Source organism: Molossus molossus, unplaced genomic scaffold (assembly GCF_014108415.1).
Source record: "Molossus molossus isolate mMolMol1 unplaced genomic scaffold, mMolMol1.p scaffold_m16_p_19, whole genome shotgun sequence".
In the NCBI taxonomy this organism is placed as follows: Eukaryota; Metazoa; Chordata; class Mammalia; order Chiroptera; family Molossidae; genus Molossus; species Molossus molossus.
Genome location: NW_023425354.1, coordinates 44,458,007 through 44,473,419, shown reverse-complemented (window position 1 = coordinate 44,473,419; position 15,413 = coordinate 44,458,007). Strand labels below are relative to the sequence as shown.

The window sequence follows — 15,413 nt, the reverse complement described above, 5'->3', positions numbered from 1 at the left end:
AGTGAATTAGATGTCATTGTAGAAAAAAACACCCAATCAGAGCTGCAATTATTTAAAAAAATAATAATAAAAAGCATAAGGATAGTTTTAGGGAGCTTTGGGACAATATGAAATGAAATAACATCCGCATAATAGGGACCAAGAAAGAGAAGAATCTGAGCAAGAAATAGGGAGCCTGTTTGAAGAAATAATGACAGAAAACTTTCCTAACATGGTAAGGGGAAAAGTCACACAAGTTCAGGAAACACAGAGTCCCAGTCAAGATGAACCCAAAAAGACCCACACCTAGACACATCATAGTTAAAATGACAAACATTAAAGACAAAGAAAGAGTCTTTTTTTTTTCAGTCCTCACCCGAGGACATTTTTTGCTTTTTTTTTTTTTTTTTTGATACTTTGTTCAGAGAGAGAGAGAGAAAAACATCGACATGAAAGGGACACATCGAGTGGCTGCCACCCACACGACCCAACCAGGGCTGGGGACAAACTGCAACCGAGGTACATGCCCTTAGTGGGAACTGAACCCGGGTCTCTCCAGACCGCAGGCCAACGCTCTAACCGCTGAACCAAACTGGCCAGGGCTAAAGAAAGAGTCTTAAAAGCAGCAAGAGACAGACAAAAAGTTAGCTACAAGGGAACTCTCGTTAGACTGTCAGCTGATTTCTCAGTAGAAACACTTCAGGTCAGAAGGGAGTAATGAAAAGCAAGGGATTGAATCCAAGACTACTCTACCCATCAAGGCTATCCTTCAGAATTGAAGGTGAAATAATGAGCTTTGCAAACAAAAAAAAGGCCGGTTTGGCTCAGCGGTTGTATGCCTCCCATACAACCTCATCTGGGGCCATGGATCAAACATGCAACCCAAGTAGGTACCTTTGACTAGGAACCGAACCCACGACCCTTCAGTCCATGGGCTGACACTCTAACCGCTGAGCCAAACCAGTCAGGTCCCTTTGAGCTCTTTTATCTTAAAATGCACATCATCCCTAAGATATAGGTTACATGAGTTAAAATTGGCCAGTAAACCAAGGGTATATGGTTTCTAAGTTCTGTATCAGAAGGTACTGATAATACTTCGAAAGCCATCTTTCCTTCACCTTTACTGCTTTCCTACCCTGTTTATTTCCTAATTTACTGAGTGCCTTCTATGTGCCATGCATTGTGCTAGACCCTGGGGATGAAACAGGGACCAAATCAGACAGGTAGACACATAATTCCTGCTCTCATGAAGAGTAGTCTAGGAGGGTTTAATGTAGAGGTGCAGGTATCTGTAATTTGAGGTGGAATGGGATTCTGTTTAGCAGAGAGGGGTAAGTGGTATTAACAGTGACTGGTATCTAACTAGAACGGGTTGTATTCACATAAAGCTTTTAAAGGAAGGGCTGCCTGGGACCCTGTAAGTGCTAGGATCTGCTGTGAGGAAGGGCATTTAGGGCAGAAAGAACAATGTGAGCAAAGGTCTGGGAGTGGAAAACCCCCAGACAAATACAGGGAGAAGTCCCTCAGCAGGTGTGCAGGGATGGAGTGAAGCCCTGGATGGTGAACTGGAGAGGTGCTCTGCTATGGAGGCCTCAGATGCCTGCCTGGGGACAGCAACAGCAAGGTCAGAGCTCTGTTGGAGGATTGATGAGCTGGGAGATGGAGGTGCTGTGGGCTGAAGAGACTCAGCCTCCTCCTCAGGGCAGCCTTGGGAGGCAGGATCTTTCCCATGTGTCTGCTCTGTGGTGGAGGCAGGGGTGAGGGCCAGCTTTCAGAAGAGGCTGACACTCATCTCTGCAGTGTGTATAATTCTGAGTTCCAGAAAACAGCCTGACACTCCATGTCAGTCCAGGTCATCCAAGTCCACTTTGGTCTGATTCCACTGAGGAGCAGCATCCTAGTTTGCATAGTTTTTTCATTCATCAAATATTGATTGGTACCTGCCATGCTTCAGAAACATTTCCAAGTGCTTGTGATGCATCACTTTAAAAAAAACCTAAGCCATGGCTCAGTGGATTGATTGATTGTCCCATACACCAAGAGGTCACTGGTTTGATTCCTGGTAAGAGCACACACCTGGGTTGCAGGCTTGATCCCCAGTAGGGGGCGTGCAGAAGGCAGCCGATCAATGTTTCTCTCTCACATCAATGTTTCTATTTCTCCCTCTCCCTTCCTCTCTTAAAAAATAAAAAAATAATAAATAAAACAAAACAGAAGGGAAGACAGACAGTGCATAATAAATAGAAATAGTAATGGCATGGTATGTTAAAAGGTAGTTAAGTACTGTGAGCACAAAAGGGCCAGTTCGGGAGAATAAGGGTTACAGAGGAGATGGGAGAGAGAAGGGTGGGCGTGCTCTACGTTGAATATGGTGATGGGGTAGGCCTCCTTAAGCAAGATGTATGTGTTCAGCAATTGGTTTGTAAAGTCCCAGCTTTGTTCTATAGCGGCATAGGGGCAGTGCAGTGATTTACTTGCCTCTTTGTACATATATAGAAGCTGGCAAAATCTGAAAGTTTGATATTTTACAACTCAGATGCTGAAAATTCAGAAGTGTTGTCTCAGAAGCCCGTTGAGGAAAAGGCAGTTACTCCAAGCCCTGAGCAGGTGTTTGCTGAGTGTTCCCAGAAGAGGATTTTGGGATTACTAGCAGCCATGTTACCTCCCTTAAAATGGGTAAGAAACAAATGGTATTTTCTTTTTAATAGAGCAGTGGTGTTATGCATAGAAAAAAAATTTTTTTGTAAGCCATATACTGAAATCAGCTGTTATAGCAGTCATCTGTGTGTCCCTGAGGGTAGGGTTATAAATTAGAAGTAGGATTGTAAGATGATTCCTGAGAATATATTTTATAATTGATTGTACATAAGCCATTTATTAAAGACATTGCATAATTCTTTGGCACTAGGCCAGTAGTAAGTAAAACATGAAGAGAATGGAGTCTCTAGTTGGTGTTCTTACATGGATTTTGTATTGAACAGATTTTTCTCCCTCTTTTAGCAGGATCCCACAGTCCCCCTGATAGACCTGGAGCACGTCCTGCCACTCATGTTTCAGGTTGTCATCTCAAATGCAGGCCACCTGAATGAAACCTATCACCTCACCCTGGGTCTTCTTGGCCAGTTAATCATCCGCCTTTTACCATCAGAGGTAGATGCCGCAGTGATCAAGGTCCTGTCAGCCAAGCATAACCTGTTTGCTGCAGGGGACAATTCCATTGTGCCAGAAGGCTGGAAGACCACCCACCTACTCTTTAGCCTGGGAGCTGTGTGTCTGGACAGGTAGCTACCCCCATTCTACTCCATCTTGGTGTTCATTTCTTTAAGTCAGTGGTCTGGTTATTGATTAATTTCAGTGGGCTTCAGTGCTGTTGTCTGGGAATCTTTGTGAGAACAGAATAGTTTTATTAGGAATGCTGTCAACAGACATGAAACTGTGCTCAAAACCCACATAAAAACAGCTGTGCAGTCTGGGCACTGTCTGCTGATTCAACTCTCTGGTTTGTTTTTTCCTGAGAGCAGTTAAGTGTAGGCTTTGAGGTTGAAGAAAATAGATCTCTTTTCATTGTACACAGTACCAAATTTGTAAAACAGAAATGAACAATAAAAATCACCCTGGCTCGCCCTGGCCGGTTTGGCTCAGCAGTTGGAGCGTCAGCCTGAGGACCAGAGTGTCCCAGGTTCGTTTCCCACTAAGGGCACGTACCAAAAAAAAAAAAAAAAATCACCCTAGCTCACATCATATTAATGCATCTGATGCTGTTTTAATTATTTTCTTCCAAAAACAAAAAAGAAATAAAAACAAATGTTTCCTTTCAAGCTTTTTTTCTGTCATGAATGTGTACAAGCGCACACACGTATTAAGTTTTTATAGAGATTTTTTTAAACATGGCTATAGACTGAATATGTAAGTAACATCTTGATTTTTTCCCCTCTTACTATTGTATGAAAAGCATCATTCTTGTAGTTTTTAAACTAATTAATGAATGGTTCTTTGGCATGCTTCTGGGTCTGCCTTGGAATGTAGCGAGCTTTGCTGAATTGAATTTGGAGCCTGTGCACTGCCACCTAATGGAGCTCTTGCCTTCCAGCCGGGTGGGTTTGGACTGGGCGTGCTCCATGGCAGAGATCCTGCGGTCACTCAACAGTGCCCCATTGTGGCGTGACGTCATTGCCACCTTCACAGACCACTGCATCAAGCAGTTGCCTTTCCAGCTGAAGCACACCAACATCTTCACCCTGCTAGTGCTGGTCGGCTTCCCCCAGGTACACCACTCTGAAGGCCTGGCCACCTCTTTTGATCTTCAGCACACACATCAAAAGTCTCTATAGCATATATCTTTGGATCTTTTCCCCCCTGTTATATAATTTTCTTGTATAATATTGATGTAGTTTCAAGATTATGAGATGATTTATTTAACTTACATTTCAACAGTTGGGTCATTTGATTAGTTTTGTTAGCTAGTAACTGGCTTTGAATAATAATAACTAATATAGAAAATTACAAAGCACTTCAAAGTACAATTGTTTTTCACTTTGGCATTCATCCTGATCTCATTTCTAATCTTCGTATCTCTCAACTGGTTAGGACAGAGAGGACTGTGAAATCATGGCTTCCTCATCTAGCAAGCACTTAAACCAGTTTTGTGCCAGGCCTATGTCAGGCTCTGGACATAGAGATGAGAATAACCCTATCCTTGAGTGCTTGTTGAAGTCAGGGGCACAAGCAAAAGTGACTGGGCTTGTGTCTAATCAAGTATTCTTTCCTGTCTTTATGTGCTGTTGAGTTGCTTTTTCTGTCTCTCTCTTTCATGTTCTAGGTTCTCTGTGTGGGGTCCCGCTGTGTTTATGTGGATAATGCCAATGAGCCACATAATGTGATCATCTTGAAGCACTTTACTGAGAAAAACAGGGCTGTGATTGTTGACGTCAAAACCCGGAAAAGGAAAACAGGTTCCAAACATAATTAGTTCTTTTTGACACCTTTATTGAAAATTAATTGACCCATATGTATGTCTGTTTATATATTTTATTATGTTCCAGTAATCTATATATCTGTCCTTATTCGAAAACCACAGTATCTTGACTATTGTAGATTTATACTGAAATCAGGTCCTCCAACTTTGTACTCTTTTTCAGAATTGCTTTGGCTCTTCTAATTCCTTCTGTATAAGTTTATACCTTTCTGTATAAGTTTTGGAATCAGTTGTCAGTTTCTGTTAAAGAATCTGCTGGGGTTTTAATTGCCATTGCATTGACTCTATAGATCCATTTGGGGAGAACTGACATCTTAACAATATTAAGTCTTTGACTCATGAGCATGGTATATTTTTCTGTAAATTTAGGAAATAAATTTAGGTCTTTAATTTCTTATAAAAAAATTTAGGTCTTTAATTTCTCTAAACCTTCCTTCTCTCATTCCTGTTTTGGGTAATTTGTATATTCTCTTTTTTGTTTCCTAGACTGTCTAACCAGAGATTTATCAATTTATTTGATCATTTCAAAGGACCAGCTTTTTGTTTCATTGATTTTTCTCTATTATTTCTCTGTTTTCTATTTCATTGATTTCTATCCTTATCATTATTAACTTTCTTATTTCTTCTGGCTTTGTATTTCATTTGTTCTTTTTTCTTTTTTTAGTTTCTCAAAATGGAAGTCTAAATCACTGATTTGAGACCTTTCGTCTTTGTTAATTGAAGCATTTTAATGCTATGAATTTCCCTCTAGCTATGGCTTTAACTATATCCATAATTGTATTATCTTTTCATTCAGGTCAGAATATTTTCTATTTATCTTATGATTTTTTTTTCTATGTTCTGTGTATAATTTAAAAGTTTATTGTTTGATTTTCAAGTATTTGGGTTATGTTCCAAAAATCTTTCTGCTGTTGATTTCAAGTCTGATTCCCTTTTAATCAAATAACATATTTCGAACATGATTTCAATCCTATTAAGATTATTATTTGTGCCTGGCTGGTATGGCTCAGTGGTTGAACCTCAACCCATGCACCAATTCACCAAGAGGTCACCGGTTCAATCTCCAGTCAGGCCACATGCCTGGGTTGTGGGCCCAATCCCCAGCGATGGGCATGCAGGAGGCGGCCAATCAGTGTTCTCTCCATTGATGTTTCTCTCTCTCCCTCTTCCTTTCTCTCTCTAAAAATCAATAAAGAAAAAAAGATAATTTGTTTTTTAGTCTAAATCTGAACAAGGTTCCATATGCATTGAAGAATATGCATATACTGTGTTTTGGTAGATTATCCTTTAGATGGCAGTTAGGTCAAGTCAATTGATAGTGTTGTTCAAGTCTTCCATGTTCCTACTGATATTCTGTCCTAACAGTTACTGAGAGAGGAATGTGTTGAGGTTTCCAACTATAATTATGTGTAGGTCTATTTCTCATTTCATTATGAAATGTTCCTTTTTACCTTTGATATTATTCCTTATTCTGCTGTCTAATTTAATATTTATGTAGACTCTCTAGCTTTTTTTTCTTACTAACATTTGCATGGTATAGCTTTTTTCATCCTTTCACTTTTTTGAGTAACAGTTAAGGAGAGGAATCAAGATGAAGGCTAACAAAAGGACATGGGTCCCTTGACTGAACCCCTAACTGGGGACCCAAACACTTTGCACCAGAGTGGATAAAATGACCAGGAGTTGAAGAAGAGAAGTTTCTGGACTCCTTGATGTGGGAACCTGCCTGTGCCTACATTTAAAGTGGACTTCCTGTGAATAGCACATAATGTAGTCTTCATTTTTAATCCAATCTGATAATCCCTGCCTTTTAATTAAGATGTTTAGACCATTTACATTTAAAGCAGTTTTCAAGATGGTTGAGTTTAACTCTCTTCTTGCTTTTTAAATTAGTGGTCTCATCTGTTCTTTGTGCTTTTTTCCACTCATCTTCTGCCTTCTTTTGAATTGAGTTGTTTTTAAAATTTTTTCATTTTGCCCTGGCCGGTTTGGCTCAGCAGTTAGAGCGTTGGCCCACACACTGGAGAATCCCAGGTTGAGTTCCTGCTAGAGGCACGTACCTCAGTTGCAGTTTTTCCCCAGTTCCGGTTGGGGTCATGTGGGTGGCAACCACTCAATGTGTCTTTCTCACATCAGTGTTTCTCTCTCTCTCTTTTTCCTTCCCTCTATCTGAAGATAAATGCAAGAATGTCCTCGGGTGAAGATAAAAAATAAAAAATAAAAAAATATTTTTATTTTATCCCTACTCTTGCTTATAAACTATAACTTTATTTTTTTAGTGGTTGTTCTAGGGTTCACAATAGTTTACCTTCAAATAATTTTTTAGTGGTTGCATTGGGGTTTATAATGTATACTCTTAACTTACCATAGTTTGCCTTCAAATAATATTATACCACTTCATGTATAGTGAAGAAACATAGATTTTATATTTTTATCCCTCTATCCTTTATGCTATCGTTGTCACAAATTTTACTTCTACATGACATAAGCCTACCAATACATTATTTTTGTTTTTATTGATTTTTTTTAGAGAGAGGTAGGGAGAGGGAGATAGAGATAGAAACATTGATGAGAGAAAACATCAATTGACCACCTCCTGCATGCTTTCTACTGGGGATCGGGCCCACAACCTGGGCATGTGCCCTGACCAGGAATCAAACCACTGACCTCTTGGTGCATGAGTCGATGCTCAACCACTGAGTCACCCCACCAGGCTACTTTTGTTTTTAAAAGTCAGACTTTTTTTTTTTTTGGTGGTATGTGCCCCTAGCGGGAACTGAACCCAGGACTCTCTGGTCCGCAGGTCAATGCTCAACTGCTGAGCCAAACTGGCCAGGGCTAAAAGTCAGACATTTTAAAAGAGATTTAAAAATGAGAAACAATGCTTTTTATGTTTAGCCCCATGTTTACCATTCCTGGTGCTCTACATTCCTTTGTGTTTGTTCAAATTTCCATCTGGTATTATTTTTCTTTGGCCTGATAAATGTCCCTTAATATTTCTTGTTGTGAAAGTCTGGTTTGCCCTACCAAATCAAAGAAATATTATTTTGACTTCATCTTTGAGATAATTTTGCTAAGTCAAACATGCTCACTGAGAGTTTTTCTTTGAATGCTTTAAAGATAATGATTCATTTTCTTCTGGCTTTCGTAGTTTCTGCCACAAAGTATGCTGTCATTCTCTGTTACTCTTCATAATAAACACAATGTGTCTTTTTTTAAAGTTTTTATTCTGATTTTATTAACAGTTTTAGTTTTACAACACTTGGTAGGGTAAGCGTTCCCAGCCAAACAGAATATCCATTCCCAAAACCATTCAGGTAAAGAAAATGCAAATTACTTGCATAAGCCTGTTTAAACATTCCAACATTCATAATCCCATCAACCCTTTCATTGAGAGAGCAACCTTTATGTTCTCTCAATCTAATTGTAGCCCACACACAGGGCTTCACCAATGGATTTTGGTACCACAGTTTATGGGGTTCCTATGTCAAGGAGTCCAGAAACTTCTCTTCTTCAACTCCTGGTCATTTTATCCACTCTGGTGCAAAGTCTTTGGGTCCTCAGTTAGGGGTTGAGTCAAGGGACCCTTGTTTTCTTGTCAGCCTTCATCTTGATTGCTCTCCTTAACCATTGCACAAAGCAATTGCAGGTCAGATTTCTCATAATATTTGAATCTTGGCTTTCAAAATGTCTCCAAACCAGGATAAATAAAGCAGACTTGTTTGGGGCTCTTTCGTCCTGGAGAGTCAGTAGGGGGTCCATTTGGCCTGTACCATCTTGTATAGTCTGTATTAAAACCTTTGCTTGAATCCCATCAATGTGCATTTTATTCATACCTAATCATCAAGGGTGTGGGTGTTCATGTGCTAGGCCAGGGCCGCTGTGGTTGGTATCACAGCATTGGGCTTGGTGGCATGGATTCTGGGCAGATCCATCAGCTATGCTTAGAGTAGGCAAAAACTGAGGGAGTTCTTAGTGGCAAAAGCTTTGGGTGTCCCTGATAGCCATGAGGGCTGCTTGGGTCCTTAGTGGTGAAAGCTGCTGGGGTCTTCTCCTCTCCTTTTCCTCCAAAGGGAAAGATCACAGCTGAGGGGATTCCTTTTGGTGGCAAGTTATGACATAATGTGTCTTTTTCCTCTGATTGCTTTTAAAATGTTTCTCTTAATCACTGGTTTTTAGCATTTTGATTATGGTGTGTCTTGGCATGACTTTCTTTATGTTTCTTTGGCTTGGGAGTTTATTGAACTGCTGGCTCTATGGATTTATAGTTTTCATCAAATCTGGAAAAATTTTGATCATGTCTTCAAATAGCTTTTTTGCTACCCACTGGGACATTTCTTCCTCTCTTACCATTCCCAGCTCTGTGTGAGTTCTAAGAATTGTTTTGCCTATTGATTTTTTATAATCCTTTTTTAGAATCAAGTTGTTTCCTATCTAGATAGTTTCCTCTCACATTTGTGCAGATCAGTACTCAGCCCAAGACTCCCGAGGTACCCTTGTGGATATCTAGAGAGGTCTCCCATTCATATCCCCCTCTTCTCTTTTTCTCCCTCTCCCTCCCGTTTCTCCTTCACCCTTCTCTGTGATATTCTGCCCCATAATTCTAGCTGCCTTGATTTCCCTGAATACTGACCTCTGTCTCCTCAGTTCATTGAAACTTCTAGACTTTGCTTGGATTTTCACTACCTGATCTGCAGCTTGGAAATTATCTCCTGATAGCCAGCTATTGGAGGGCTCACCTGGTTTATGTCCCTTCTCTCAGGGATTGTAGTCCTGTGCTACCTGTTCACTGTTTGCAAACCATTGTTTCATATATTTTCAGTGTTTTGTTTAAGGCAGAAGAGTAAATCCGATTCCTCTTAGCTCTCACTTGGACGCGGATGTCTCTTATGTGTACTATATTTAAGAACTTTTTTTGACAACCTTTGTCTTCCTTTGGAGAAAGCTTGTTTGTGCACAGTAGTAGGAATGTGAATTTCCTCTTTCAGTTGCTTGGTGCATAGGTGGCCCAGTGCCATTTTTGTGCTCACCTACAAGCTGGCCTTAAATATAATGGCTAAGTTTGAAGCCAGGAGATTTGTATTTTGGGGGCTGTAGTTCTTGCTTCAGTAAAGCACATTACTGGGGAAGAAACTTAGCTGCAGAAAACATTAACTGTACTTTTGATGTCTTCTTTTCCTGCCTGACACCACCCTTCAGTGAAGGATTACCAGCTGGTCCAGAAAGGAGGAGGACAGGAATGCAGTGATTCTCAGGCCCAGTTGAGCCAATATTCCCAGCACTTTGCCTTGATCGCTAGTCACCTTCTCCAGACAAGCATGGACAGCCATTGTCCTGAGGCTGTGGAAGCAACGTGGGTCCTGTCCCTGGCCCTCAAAGGGTTATATAAAACACTAAAGGTAATGGTGAGCTTCTTCCATTTGCTATTGAATCTAGCTAGCTGTGATTGAACATCTGCAGGACATCAACCAGGAGAAAATGCCATTTAATTTCAATGGATGCTTAACCAAAGGATTTGGATTATTTTTAGAAATGGTTGGGGATTTGCACAAGGATAACTTTATTATTATTTTTTTTCCTTTATTGACTTTTAGAGAGAGAAGAACTGAGAGGGAGAGAGAGATAGAAACATTGAGGAGAAAGAACATCGATTGGCCGCCTCCTGCATGCCCCCGACTGGGGATCGTGCCCACAACCTGGGCATGTGCCCTGACCGAGAATCTAACCAGCAACCTCTTGGTGCATGGGTCAACACTCAACCACTGAGCTACACCGGCCGGACTTTAATATTTTTTTTAATGATTTTTTTTAGAGAGAGACAGAAACATCCATCGGCTGCCCCCTGCATGCCCCCTACTGGGGATCAAGCCCAACAACCCGGGCGTGTGCTCTGACCGGGAATTGAACTAGGACATCTCAGTCCATGGGACAACACTCAATCCACTGAGCAACACCAGCCGGGCCACAAGGATAACTTTAAAGAAGAAACAATTTTCCTGATAGTTGGTTTTCTCTAGTTTTTTAGTACTGTTTTATGGAGCCCGGTACTGCTGCCTAATGGGTACATAGCCCTGGAAGATAAGAAGGAAAATGGACTGAATGTTTTCTTACTTCTCTCTGCAGCACAGCTTCTTCTGGTTCATCATAGGATAAGGTGAAGGGAAGAATAAAGGGACTAGCATCCTGTGGAATCTTTGAGCAGTAGGTTTGTTGAGGTGGGAGGAGACAGACAAGTTAAAGAGCTGGGCAGTAATTGGTGTGGAGATGAGAAGCCTTGATTTCATGGGGAACATGATTCTTCTGTTCTCTGAGGGGGGCGGATGGGGAGGAAGGGATCACGTTAGTATGGCCTTCCCAAAAGAACTAGCCATAAAAGAAGGATTTCATTTGCAAAGTCTGTGAGTTCCTTGACTTTGGCAGCACTGGCAAGGAAACCATGGAAAGATTAAAGCACCACAGGGAGACCGGACTAGATAGCATTTCAGTTCTGGCCCAGCCTTGAGAATTGTAGTTTTAGGATTAACCCTATACATTTGCTGCTTGTTGATGTCATGGCATTTATCACAATCTGCTTTGGTTTTAGTTGTTTGCATTAATAGTAGATAAGGAAAAATAAACTCCCCGAGGGCAGAAACCATTTCTGTCTATGAATCCTTCATTCTTTAAGTTTTCGAGCACCAAGTGCCAGATGGAACTGAGTCTGTAGTTTTGAACTGTAAAAAAGGTCCCTGATCTCATGGAGCTTACAGTCTGAACAGCAAGAGAGACTACAAAGAGCCTGCAAGGAACACTATCATGAGTCAAAAAAAAACCTTTCTGAGAAGGTGAAATTTGAAGTGATAGATAAGGAGTCTGAGCAGAGCATTGGTTCTGGGAGAGTAGCAAACTCCAAGAACAGACATGGTTGTCAGGGAGCAAAAAGAACACCTCCAGGGATTTAGGATAGTGCAAAAGAGGCAAGTGAGACCACAGAAGGAGTCAGGGAGCTTGTAGGACCTTGTCAGCCATGACTAGGAAGTTGGGTTTTAGTTTAAAGAGCAGTTGGAAGCTTTTGGAAGGTAACAGGGAGGAGAGGGACATAAAACTTCAGTTCTTAGCATAGGACTTAGCACATAGAATGCACTAGGCTTCAGAATATTTGTTGAGTGAATGAACTGGAGTGAATAAACAGACATAAGATATGGCTAAGGTTCAGTTTTGTCCTTTTTGCTGATTCTTCACTTAAGGATGAAGTTAGGCCACTAGCTGAGACGGCTCTGAAGGAGATTTCCTTCTCCCTAGTGACTCTTAGCTTGTTCATTCTGAGCAGTTACATATCATTCTCTTTCTGTTTGGCAGGCTCAGGATTTTGAAGAGACTCATGCTACCTTCCTTCAGACTGATTTGCTGAAGCTTCTGGTGAAAAAGTGCAGCAAAGGGACTGGCTTCAGTAAAACGTGGCTCCTCCGGGACCTGGAAGTAAGGGATGAAGGTGGCTCCTCCTCCTGCTAACTGGTGCAGATACCGGTCTGGAAGTTAGAATCATCAGTTGTAGCTGATTCTTCCCTGTGTACTCTCACTCTGTGCAGTTGTTAAACTGTGTCTTGTATTTGTCTTCCCTTCTGAAGATAGGGATATGACACCGGTCCTCACATCAGGGAACATGAATTTGATGTTTGTTCAAAGAACATTGAAAGAGAAGTGGGATTTTTTTATACTCATCTGAGGACATTTTTGCGTTTATCTTCATATAGAGCAGGAGGGAGAAAGGGGGAAGAGAGAGAAACATCAATGCGAGAGAGACAAATTAAGTGGTCGCCACCCTCACGAGCCCAACTAGGGCCGGGGACAAACTGCAACAGAGGTACGTGCCCTTAGCGGAAACTGAACCCGGGACTCTGGTCCATGGGCTGACGCTCTAACCACTGAGAAAAACCATCCAGAGCAAAAGAGAAGTGTTTTATATGGAAACATTATACCATGATAATAAAGTGTTCCTTTAATTGTTATTTCCCTTTAAAGTTCCTTTGAGCTAAGATGATTTCTAAATTTGTCCTTATTTCTGTTTATTTTTTACAGGATGGTAGTTGAGAATTCTCATATTATTAATATTCCCCATAGGCCTTAGATTGTTTTTAATAGAATTATTATGGTTCCCTGTGGAGCTTCTGTACCAAGTGTCAGCTTCAGGTCCAGGAAAGGCTGCTGCTCTGTGAGAGGTGGTCAGCCAGCCTCACTCAGTCCCACAGAGGCCTGAACTTGAAGAAACAGCTCACAGCTGCCACTGTGCTGAAACATATTAGTGGATAACCTGGAGAGCATTTGAGCTCCTGTTCTTAGGAAATTTTTTTTTTTTTTTTTATCCTCACCCGAGGACACCTTTTCTATTTTTTGTTCAGATAGAGTGTGGGAGGGAGAGAAAGAGAGAGAAACATTGACATAAAAGGGACACGTCGAGTGGTTGCCACCCACACGACCCAACCAGGGCCGGGGACAAACTGCAACCGAGGTACATGCCCTTTGCGGGAACCGAACCCGGGTCTCTCAGGACCGCAGGCCGGCGCTCCAACCGCTGAGCCAAACCGGCCAGGGCTTAGGAAATATTTTTAATTAATTTTTTAAATTATTCAAATAATAGAACCACATTGCACAAAATTTGAAAAATACAAAGGAAAGAAAACTCTAAATTTTACTCCCCAAACACAGCTACCAGTAATATTTTGTGTTTCCTTATTCTGTTTTTTACCTCCGTATCTAAATTGCTAGTTTTCATAACCACCATTTTATTTTAAATAGGTTTTATTGATTTTTTTTTTTAGAGAGAGAAAGGGAGAGAGAAATAGAAATATCGATGTGACAGAGAAACATCTATTAGCTGCCTCCTGCACGCCCCCTACTGGAAATCTAGCCCACAACCTGGGCATGTGCTCTGACCCGGAATCTAACCAGGACTTCAGTCCATGGGACAACTCTCAGTCCACAGAGCCACACCAGCCGGGCCATAATCACCATTTTAAATGGCTGCATATGATATGTGAAGGTGAATTTCAGTTTTTTGCCATTATTAATGCTTCATTGACCATATCATGAATATAGCTTTTTGCATATTTTACACTATTCCTCAAAGATGACTTACTACTAGGTCAGAGACTATGAACATTTTGGTAGCTCTTTATGTAAACAATAATCCACCTTCACATATTGTATGCAACCATTAAAAATAGTGGTTATACCTGAACAGTGTGGTTCAGTGGTTGAGCATAGACCCATGCACCAAGAGGTCACCGGTTCAATTCCTGGTCAGGGCACATGCCCAGGTTATAGGCCCGATTCCCAGTGAGAGGCATGCAGGAGGTGACCAGTTGATGTTCTCTCTCATTGATATTTTTATCTCCCTTTCTCTCTCTCTCTCTAAAGTCAATAAAATAAAAAAAATAGTGGTTATGAAAACTAACAACTTAGAAAAATGGCCGTCAGATTTTCTCAATTCACCAAAATTCATTCTAAATGCATGATATCAATTTGCACTGTCAGTGGCAAAGTTAATAAACATAAGTTCCCTTATAGTTTTAATTAGCATTTATTTAATTACAAGTACAACTGAACATGTTTTTATGTCTTTTTACTAATTATACATTCTTTTTATGAATTCTGACATCTTTTAAAAAGTTAGTTCAAATATTTTCTGCCTTTTGAGGGCTAAGGATCTGGATAATCTTCTCATCCGCTAAACACTCACTTTCCTGCCCTGCCTGATTTTCTTTCTGTGTAGATTTTGTCCATCATGCTGTACTCCTCAAAAAAGGAAATCAACACTTTGGTCGAGCATGAAGACTTGGAGCTAGAAGAGCGAGGGGACCAAGAGGAGGAAGTAGAACGGTCCGTCAGCAGCCCAAATGAGCCAGAGCAGAAAAAGCTAGACCCTCTGGAAAGCCTGGATGAGCTCACCAGAATATGTTTCTTGGTATGTTCTTGGGTCATGGTGTGGACGGAGAAAGGAACTTTAAGGAATGGATTCTCTTTGGCTTGGACTATGTTTTAGCCTCCACGTCCTGAGAATTCACTTCCTGCAGACTCGATCTGTATTGTGCAGAACTGATCCAGAAGAATGGAAAGGCCCTTACAACAGTAGTTCATAATGTTTTTTGTTCATGGACCCAAAAGCTGTAGATCATTTCTCCTGTAAAATACACATTCAAATATACCTATAAAATCTTGCATGTAATATCCAAACACATTCATAAATCCCCATATAATAGTTCGTCCTCATAGTTTCTCAGACATACTGTCTTACTTTTCCTGGATAATCCACTCTTCTCCAAAAGGATGTGAAAATGGGTGAGGGCTTGAACTCGGTCTAACTATATGAAGAGTAAACAGAGTATGGGATAGATGTCAGAAAAACAAGTACAGTCTTTTAAAAATAAAAAAAAGTACAATATACTTAGATTTATGTGCCAGTTGTCCAACAAAAGTGTGA

At 40.8% G+C, this 15,413-nt stretch overlaps 1 protein-coding gene across 3 annotated transcripts in view; it reads left to right on the top strand.

Annotated features, from left to right (window-relative positions):
* Positions 1 to 15,413, top strand: part of ZZEF1 (zinc finger ZZ-type and EF-hand domain containing 1) — a 118,673-nt gene that overhangs the window by 84,243 nt on the left and 19,017 nt on the right. Inside the window, exons 39-45 of one of the 3 annotated variants that reach the window (XM_036269907.1) lie at positions 2,516 to 2,655; positions 2,983 to 3,260; positions 4,070 to 4,244; positions 4,799 to 4,931; positions 10,154 to 10,353; positions 12,293 to 12,412; positions 14,706 to 14,897. In XM_036269907.1, coding sequence (XP_036125800.1) covers positions 2,516 to 2,655; positions 2,983 to 3,260; positions 4,070 to 4,244; positions 4,799 to 4,931; positions 10,154 to 10,353; positions 12,293 to 12,412; positions 14,706 to 14,897 — 1,238 coding nt within the window. Of the gene's footprint in view, positions 1 to 2,515; positions 2,656 to 2,979; positions 3,261 to 4,069; positions 4,245 to 4,798; positions 4,932 to 10,153; positions 10,360 to 12,292; positions 12,413 to 14,705; positions 14,898 to 15,413 lie in introns of all 3 variants that reach the window. The other 2 variants (XM_036269906.1, XM_036269908.1) reach the window with 2 other exon arrangements.